The sequence below is a fragment of the Nematolebias whitei genome, chromosome 11 (genome assembly GCF_014905685.2).
Source record: "Nematolebias whitei isolate Nwh7 chromosome 11, NemWhi1, whole genome shotgun sequence".
In the NCBI taxonomy this organism is placed as follows: domain Eukaryota; kingdom Metazoa; phylum Chordata; class Actinopteri; order Cyprinodontiformes; family Rivulidae; genus Nematolebias; species Nematolebias whitei.
Window position 1 is genome coordinate 6754794 of NC_056508.1, and position 9859 is coordinate 6764652.

General features: G+C 42.8%; 1 protein-coding gene across 1 annotated transcript; it reads right to left on the reverse strand.

The window, feature by feature from the left end:
- Window positions 1–706: 706 nt before the first annotated feature.
- On the reverse strand, window positions 707–5697 carry zfp64 (zinc finger protein 64 homolog (mouse)). The gene is made up of 6 exons (XM_037683883.1): window positions 5472–5697; window positions 5181–5348; window positions 4950–5099; window positions 4782–4844; window positions 2142–2393; window positions 707–2058 (listed from the first exon to the last, which is right to left on the reverse strand). Exons 1-6 carry the CDS (start codon window positions 5491–5493, stop codon window positions 707–709), a joined length of 2007 nt encoding a protein of 668 aa, XP_037539811.1. The 5' UTR covers window positions 5494–5697.
- Window positions 5698–9859: the final 4162 nt, after the last annotated feature.

The following is a 9859-nucleotide window of genomic DNA, read 5'->3' on the forward strand; positions in this document are numbered from 1 at the left end:
CAGGTGGAAATGAAAGCTGTCATGAGGTCACGCAGTGCGGACACACCAGTAAAAACAAAATGTTAAAGAAAAAAACAACCAGCACGTTCTACTGGAAGTAAAAAATGTGTTTATGAGATTTGTAATTGATTGCATTTTGTTCATATTTACAAACCTAACTTTTTGGGAATTTGAGTTTGATCTGAAAATGAAAACGGTTTCAAATAAATTAACTATTTAGTAAGAAACAAAATACAAACAAAATTATTAGCCCCCCCACGATGCATCCTAATTTACAACAGGTTGATGTGGACATCAAGTAAACTATAAAATAAGACTAAATGGAAAAAGTTGTTTAAAGATGTATAGAAATAAACATTTACAAATAATTTAAACATGTAAATGATAAAAACAAAAAACACTGAAAACAAACATTCTGTCCAATTTCTATTTAGAAGTGGAAATTGTTAAAACAACAAGTTGATTGCTTCTCTAAACATTTATGATCATCCTGAACGGAGGTCCTGAAGATAAAAATGATGAAGGTTGCAGTTCGTCTCACTCCTCCTCCTCATCACAGCCGTCGGTACAACCACGGTGTGTGTGCAGAACACAGCGCTCAGGGACAGAACTTCTTCGAACACGCTGGAAAGAAACAGAGCTGCTGTTTTCATGAGGTGCTTCCATCAACCACCGTGAAGCAGCTTGAGTCACCAGTTAGCACCACTCACTGTGAGCTGCCGGCCAGTGTGTGTGAGTCTGTGTAGAGTGTGTGAGGGGGAAGCTGCTCTGCGCTCTGAGCGGACACGATCAGTGGGACGCTGTGGATGACCACATCCTGGCTGCCAAGGCTGACGTTCGGAACCAGCAGTGCACCGTCCTGTCCAGGTAAGGCAGGCTTCGACACGCCCACGTCAGGTGGAGCCGTAACCGCCACAGAGTTTTCTTTAGTCTCCAGTCTAACGTCGGTGCTGGCCTCGTGGATCAAGGCGCTGAGGTCTTCCAGCTCGGAGCAGGCCTCGATCAGAGTCTGGGCACTGCTGCTGGAGTCCTGAGCAGCTACGGCCGTCTGCAGCACGGCTTGGTGGAGGGGGGGGGTGTCGTCCGAGCCGAGCTGGGCCAGGAGGACAGTCTGGGGCTCAGTCTGGGATGAGCCGAGAGGTTGTGCGGGTGCCAGCAGGTTGACCTGCTGGATCATAGAGTTAACTACCATGTCCTGGTGTTCAGGGCTAAGCAGGACCACACTGGTCCTGCTGGTCCCATCTGCAGCGGCAGGGATCAACGAACTCTGCTGGCCTAAAGGGTGAGAGAGGATGATTTTGAGCTGTGCGTTGCTGTAGGGGACCATAGAGCAGCACGAGACGGGAACTTCAAGCTGAGCACTGCTCTGGGATGCAACAGGAACCAGGTCCAGTGTGTGCGCTGGGCTGGACAGCAGCAGCTCCAACATGTGTGGACTGACTGCGTGTTGCTTCTTGTGGCTGCGCAGTGAGTCCTCCCTCACAAACGAAGCGTCGCACAAGTCGCAGCAGAAGGCCCGAGCTGCGTCTAGTTTTGCCCGATACCTAGAACTGACAGGTTTAGTAGCGTCGCCGCCCGCACTTCTTCCTGCGGCTCTGCCAGGACTCACACCGCTGCTCTTCTCCGGTTGATCAACGTGACACTTCTTTTTGTGAAGGAGCAGGTTGCTGAGCCGCTTGGAGGCAAAACTGCAGATGTCACATTTAAAAGGGCGCTCCTCTGAGTGCATGCGCTCGTGGACTTTGAGCGCCCCCTTGCTGGAGAAGGAGTAAATACACTTTGAGCACTGATGGGACTGAACAGGCTGATGGTGCCGGGCGTGCAGCCGCAGAGCCGTCCTGCTCGCACACTTAAAGTCACACTGCTGGCACTGAACGGAGTTCTCCGGGCCGTGTTTGATCTGAACGTGAGACTTGAGGTTCCCCTTCATGGCGCAGCGGTACTCGCAGAAGTCACATTTGTACGGCTTTTCACCAGAGTGAATGCGGAGGTGCCTCTTCAGGTCCGAGTTGATTTTAAACTTTGCATCACATTGATGGCATTGAAAAGGTGCGTCTCCTTAGAAGAGAAACAGGAAACAAGTCAGGAAACAGCACCAGCAGACTCATGCACGCTACGAAGCATCATTTTAAAGAGGGTACCAGTGTGAGAGCGGAGGTGCACGGTGAGCTGGCTGGAGTTGCGGCTGGCGTACGGGCAGATCTGGCATTTGAACGGCCGCTCGTCGTAGTGGACCCGCAGGTGCTTCTTCAAACTGCTGCTGTCTGCTGCTGCGTACGGACAGTGTTTGCACTTGTGCGGCTTCTCACCCGTGTGCGAGCGGCTGTGCACGTTGAGCTTGTCGCGCCGACTGAAGCGTTTGTGGCACAGCTCACACTCGAAGGGCTTCTCACCTGATCAGTGGAGTAAGAAATAAACAAATCTGTTGATGCTTTGGATTTTAAAGTGCAGTTGTAAGAAGAACGTGTGCCCTGTCAGTTCTAGGTGACACATCAGAGCTTCATCAAAATGATTTGGTTTATATCAGTTTCTTAAAGGATTCAAATCTAACCTCAAGTAAACAAAAACAACAGATTCCATCCATTATCTTTACCCGCTTCTTCCATTTTGGGTCACGGGGGTCGCCGGTGCCCATGTCCAGCAATCACAGTGCGAGGGACACCCTGGACAGGTCCTAAGTCCATCACAGGGACACATAGAGACAAACAACAATTCACTCTCTCACTCACACCTAGAGACAATTTAGAGTTACCAATCAGTCTAACATGCATGTTTTTGCTCTGTGGGAGGAAACCGGAGTACCCGGAGAAAACCCACACGTGCACGGAGAGAACATGCAAACTCCACCCAGAAAGGCCCCCGGACCGGGGTTTGAACCAGGGGCCTGCTCGCTGAGAGGCAGCAGCTCTACCAGTTGCGCCACAACAGATTCCCCCATTTCATTATTTATTAAACCAAAACCCAAATGGAATAACTGACTGTGAATTAAAAGGAAGAGTTTGAGTCATGCGCTGCTGATGAAAAGCATTGATTACTGATCATCGTCGGTGTGAGCACCTCTATACAAACAGAGGTTATAGCATGTTGCTGTTCTAGAGCATACAGGTGAGTTGACACAATGACAGGGTAGAAAGACATCAGCAATAAGATTTGAGATGCACCTGCTGCTGCCCGTCAATGTGAAGAGTCAAAGGTCTTTTCCAAACTATTCAGAGCCCATCTTTCTACAGAGGTAAACATTAATCACATGTGGAAAACATTTCACAGAATGTTCCATTTGACCACACGTCCTCTCTCTGCTGCCCTCTGTACTTACTCTACCTGTTTTTATTTGTAATTATTTCTGTCTTAACATGTTTTTTCTTTCCTGCAACAGAAAGTACACCTGGACCTGCCATTCTGTGCGTTTCTCCTTCCTGTCCTCTCAAACCCAGCCGGTCGAAGCAGACGGCCGCTTGTCCTGAGTCTGGTCCTGCTGGAGGTTTCTTCCTGTTAAACGGGAGTTCTTCCTTTCCACTGTCTCCTTTGAGCTTGCTCAGGATGTGAGACTGTGATGAAGTGGATTCAACAAAATCTGCTGCTTCCTTAGAGAACTTTTACCAATTGTCTTTTTAATGTACTGTATGTGAAGGTTTCTGTTCAGACTCAGACGACTTCTGTTGTGACTTGGTGCTACATCAATAAATTGAACTGAAAGCTTCTTTAGTTTTAATAAATAATAATGGCAGCATGACTAATGTTTCCAAAGTAGCATCTAAATGAACTACAAAACTTCTGTCCTTTGAACACGAGACAAGAGTAGAGAGGTTTACCCATAATGCATAGCACCACGTTTGGAGAACAATCAAACAGCTTATAGTAACTGTCCGCACGTTGGTGGAGGGCTGATAGTCTGGGCTTGTGTTGCAGCTACAGGGGCTGAGCATCCTGCAGACACCGAGTCGGCCATAAACTGTGTATTCTGGAGCAGTGGTCAACACACCCGTGACACACGAAACACCTGAAAACAATGGAGTGAGGACAAGACGTGTGGAGATCACAGACCCACTTTCTGCACCACTACTCCCCCATACTCAAATAATAATTACTTATGGCATGAATACAGAAAATACTGTAGTTGTTGAGGTGGTTTGTCATTACACTCTTTACTTGTTGCAACGTTTGTATAATAAAAGTGGTAATATTTAGATTCACAAGCTTGTGACAGTTGATTATTTTGTAGGTCAGAAACTGAAAAGTTTGAGGTTTACCGTTTCTGAATCAAATATGAGGTCAACAGCTGAAGCTTAGCCCAAACTGTGTCATGGTAAAATGAGATAATGATCCAAACACACAACAGAAAAAAATAGGGTCTTTTAATGGACCAGACCTCAACCTGATTAAAATTCTGCGAGGAGACCTTCAGAGAGCGGAGCAGAAACCAAGGTCTGCAAACCTCAATGAATTGAAGAAACTCTGGAAAGAAGAATGGGACAAAATAACCTCCACCTGGTGTAAGAGACTAAAAATGTCCTACAGAAAACCACTACTGAGAGTTTCAGCTGCTACTGAAGGTTCAAGGGAAGGACACAGTTTTTCACACATTGTGTTTCCATTTTGACTTCAGTAAATAAAGACATGGTGGAATCATTGTTTATTTTTGTTGAGGTTAGATTTGAATGAATTTAAACCTGGAACCAGGTTGTTTTCTTTATCTGGTGATACATAAACCTGAAAGAGGGTGAACTTTTCCTCAAGACTGCAGCTGAGCTTTGAATCTACAGCAGAAGACGTGATCATACCAGTATGAGTTTTGAGATGACGCTCCATATCCTTCTGGCCATACTGTGTCTTGAAGTTGCAACCTAATGTGTAAGAGAAAACCTTTGACCAAAATGTTCATGTGAAGACTTTTCATTTGACGATAAAAAAAAAACAATAAAACATCACAAACAGCAAAAAGCACCGACCTGAGAAACAGCAGGAGTGTCGTTTTGAACTCAGGACTGGCTTTAACTTTTTGAATGGTATTTTCGGTGCTTTGTTCGGAGTCTTTTTGAGCCCGCTCACAACACAGGTCTGGTAGATGTCCTCCTCAAGAACAAGCTCTGGGTTGGGATCTGAACATGGAGAAAAACGTGTCAAACACAAGCAAATACAACGCAAATAAATTACATCAACATGCTGAAACTGTGTTTAACCTGTGAGAGTTGCTGTCGTGGTGCTTCCGGCTGTGTTTTGGTTGGAAAATGAACATCCATTTCGTTTATGTGCAAGAAAAACCTCAAAGTTGAAGTACTGTTGTTTGCAAAACCCACAGATGTGGATGTCCGGGCTCACCTCCACCACCACACATTGACCTGCATCGACTGAAGGGACAGAGACAATCAAAACAGGCAATGTTGACTTCATCTTAACGTTTTCTATGGTATATTTTGTGAAACACATATAAAAATGGTCCAGTAGTTAAAGTTTATAATGTTTTCTCCTACCGTCATCGTTAAATGTTGCCATTTCTAGCTTGTTTTTAGCTTGCTGCAGCTCAACTCACTTTCCGACAGCTGTGTGAACGCGGGGTTCATTTTGGTGTAAAACCACAGTGACTCAAGAATCTTCCAGTAAACTTATTACATTTTTTAAAATTTATAATCACTGCTGCATTTAAGGTTTACTCGCTAAAAATAACACTTCTTTCTGTCACACAGCGACACAGAGAGGGTTTACGACACAATTTGTAAAGTTTGCGACATGTGTTTTCACTTTACGTTTTATGCTGCGTTTAAGACTGTGGGAAATTTGAACTACTTCCTCCGAGCATGGAAAACGAGTGTTTGAGTTGAAACATTTGGTAATCTTAATCCAGTCAACCTTTATTTTCTACAGTGCTGTTTTAGACACAGCAGTCTTCCTGTATAGACTGATAACTGAATGAACAACAGGCCAGCTTTACGAACACACAACAAAATTCTGTGGGAGTCCATTTTGTAAATCATTTATTTCACTCAGAAAGTAATTTATTTGTAGCTATTTAATCCTGTTCAGAGCTGGGGTTTAACCCATCAAACAAGAGGTAAAAGGCAGGCTACACCAGGACAGATTGTCGGTCCTTCACAGCCACAGGGCCAACACAGGCACACTCATATTTAAGGTTAATTTAGGATTGACATTTAACAGAAAATTTATGTTTTTGTGACTGTGCAGAGAAAATCAGATTACAGGGGTTGAACTGAGTCTACTGGACTATCAGGTGTGAAAACATCCTCAAACCTGAATCCTTCTGGCAACAGTAACCCTCACATCAACCTGCAGCTCATACATCTATCAGAGAGGCATATATTAAAAACAACAAAATTAAAACCAAGATTAAAAAAATTTAAGTAAAGAGGTGTACAAAAATGAATATGATTATAATACTACATGCAAAGTGCTCAATAAAAGACACAAAACAACAAAACTGTATACTAGGAAATACAAAATTAGGCGTACAACAAGATGAGGTTTCCACAGAATATTTAATCTGACGTAGTCTTGATTTTTGGTGAATAACTGTATCAAATTCTAAACATTAAAATAAAAAAGATGAATGAATGGTGCCTGCATGCATCTTTCATGTATGATCAGACAGTGGTTTCCAAAGTTAGGGTCGAGATCTCGATAAAAATAATATAAAAAAAAAAACTTAAATATGATTGGCAGTAGAATATTTTTCTGATTTTTTCATAAAATATAAGAACGATAGTCATAGATCAATGAAAGGGAACTGTGGTAGGTTGGTGGTCAGTGCCATGGTTTTATAATCGTGAGGTTGCCTGTTTGAGCCCAGGTTGTGTCAGGAATGGCGTCCGGCATAAAACAAATTGCCAAATCGTTCTTGGGAGTTTGTTCACTGTGGTGACCCCTGAAGAAAGAGCAACCGAAAGAAACTAAGTCATAGCTCAATGAAAATACAGTAGTTTTTGAGGCTTTTTGTATAATCAATATACAGTATACTTGTTTAAGCTAATTTGATTTGTTAACACTCTTTATATTATTTCATCGGTGCAGATGGGGTCTCAAAGTCTCTGCTGCCATTATTTAGTGGTTCAGAAGCTAAATAGTTTGGAAACCACTGGTCTAACAGACCAATTAAACAGAATGTCACCAAACTGGGAAAAACAACTAAAACGGACACCAGTAATTAAACAAGCAAAACCAGGTAGATCCTAAGCAGAAAACAAATCGCTCTAAAATAGGGCAAACTGGATGAATAAATAAAGTAAAGACAAGTGGCAAAAGAGACATAAAACAAGTACCAAGACTGGAATATAAAGAAATGTGAAGTGAACAAAATTTATTTTAGTAGGAAGTTAGACAATTAAGTTTATGTTCACTGACTAAGCTAAGGATCATTATGTACACACTGTTCTGGGTTCTGTGGGACGGTAATGAACGACTGATGATTTACATGTTGGAGGTGGCTCTTTGAACTACCTCAGTTTGGGAAAATTGAGTTTAATTCTGACAGGACTGATGAGCTGGATCAGGTTCTATGATTATTGCAGCCACAAAAAGCAACAGCAGTGAGATACAGTCCAGTTTTGAGTCACTTCCAACATGACGAGCATAATATTACTAACAAAATAAACATTTAATGTAAAGCTGTTAGCTTCAACTACTTCTGTCTTCTTCAGCAGATGGTTTGTCCAAGCTGCTCTCTGCCTGCTCTAAAAGTGCTATTGCTAACTGCTGCTGCCACTCCCTGCACTTAACCATTACAATCCATGTAAATGCATGATCATTGGAAAAATGATGGCAATGTAAAAGTCTAAGAAAGTGTTCAAGTCAGCCAATGTTGTATATTGGAGCTGTTTTAAGATGGCAGCAATACACGTTGGCCTTGGCTGCGTCCTGACCAAAAATAGTGTTACCCCCGCCCTCAACATGTAGCCTATTTTCTATTCGTTTGTGTACTTGTTTTGTGTTACCTACATAGTAGATTTTTGCAGGGTAGACTAGTGATAAAAGTCAAGTATGATGCTGTCAAAACAAACTTATGGTATTCCATCCCTCCATTACCTTTACCCGCTTCTTCATTTTTGGGTCGCGGGGGTCACTGGTGCCCATGTCCAGCTATAACTGTGGAGGAAATGGGGTACATCCTGGACAGGTCACATGCACAGCGAGAACATGCAAACTCCACCCAGAAAGGCCCCGGGCCGGGATTTGAACCAAGGCGGCCTGCTCGCTGAGAGGCGACAGCTCTACCAACTGCGCCACCGTGCTGCCCCTCATGGTACTCAGTGTGTAAAAATAAGCAAATAGGGTAATGCAGTTTTCAAGTATAATCTTAGATAATCTCGTTAACTCTGTTCCTGTGTCAAATAAGCACGAGATCCTGAACTGTTTCAACAAACATTTTGTTGCTTCTGGTTCTTTATTTGACACAGTTACTAACAAAAAACCAGCCACTTCACTTAATAACCAAACTTCTACAAATCAAATCCCTCCTACAAGTCAATCCTCAGTTAATCACAGCTTCTCTTTTTCTCCATTCTCAGTCAGTGAGGTCAATAAACTGTTAAAAGATCTTGATCCTAAAAAATTTGCAGATCCAGATGAACTTCCACCTTATTTCTTAAGGCTGGCTGCTCATATTATCACAGTTCCTGTGACCCACATCTTCAATCTCTCCATAAGACAAAACTCCATCCCAGACACTTGGAAAACAGCCTTTGTTCTTCCTTTGCTGAAGGGAGGTGACCCCCCCTCACTGAACAGCTATCGACCAATCTCTAAACTCTGCATTTTAGCCAAGGTTCTAGAAAAACTGATAAACTCTCAAATCAAAAATTACCTGGACTCATTTAACATCTTACCTCCACTTCAATCTGGTTTCAGGAAACAACACAGCACAACCACTGCTTCACTGAAGGTTCTTAAGGACGTTGTTGAAGCACTGGATGCTAAGGATTATTGAGCTGCACTTTTCTTAGACCTGTCTAAAGCTTTTGACACTGTGGATCAGAACATCTTGTGTCATAAACTCTCAGAAATCGGTTTCTCAGATCACACCATTGGTTGTTTCTCTAACTATCTTTCAGACCGGAGGCAATGTGTTCAACATAATGGTACTTCCTCCAGTTATTTAACATTCAACAATGGTGTACCACAAGGCTCAGTCTTAGGACCCACCCTCTTTACAATCTACATACATAATGTAGGTAAAAACATCCCTAATGCATCCATACATTTCTATGCTGACGACACAGTTGTTTATTGTCGAGCTAAAACAGTTGCTAAGGGTTTCCAGTTTTTGAAATCTGCATTCATCATCATCCAGACTGATTTGTTCCGCCTCAAACTTGTCCTAAATGCCGAAAAAACCAAAGGGATGCTTTTTTCAAATAGGAAGTTGGTCCCAGCAGTTCTTCCTCCGATTTTATCCTCAAATGGTGTCCCCATTGAGTTTGTTGATTCCTATAAATATTTGGGTATCTTGGTCGACTCACATCTTTCTTTTAAGCTCCATGTGGAAAACTTGGTAAAGAAACTGAAAGTTAAACTGGGTTTCTTTTTCAGAAACAAATCCTGTCTAACCCTGAATGCTAGAAAACGCCTTGTATCTGTGACTTTCCTTCCCTCAAATGATTTTGGTGATATTATTTACATGAACGCTCCTACAAGAACCCTGCAGATGTTGGATGCTGTCTATCATGGTGCACTAAGATTCATAACTGGCTGTGATTATCGTACCCACCACTGCACCCTGTATTCATTGGTTAACTGGACATCATTAACTTCACGCAGACTCTCTCACTGGTACATTTTCATCTTTAAATCACTTCTTGGTCTGCTGCCTTCATACATCTCCTCCTACATGTCTCTGCGTGAGTGCAGCTAC

Excerpts from the sequence above, each read along its gene's own strand:
- zfp64 (XM_037683883.1), bottom strand. The coding sequence starts at position 5,493 with ATGGCAACATTTAACGATGACG. Across the intron at positions 5,349-5,471 it reads GGCAACATTTAACGATGACG|TCGATGCAGGTCAATGTGTG; the intron begins GTAGGAGAAAAC and ends CTGTCCCTTCAG. Across the intron at positions 5,100-5,180 it reads CACGACAGCAACTCTCACAG|ATCCCAACCCAGAGCTTGTT; the intron begins GTTAAACACAGT and ends CTCCATGTTCAG.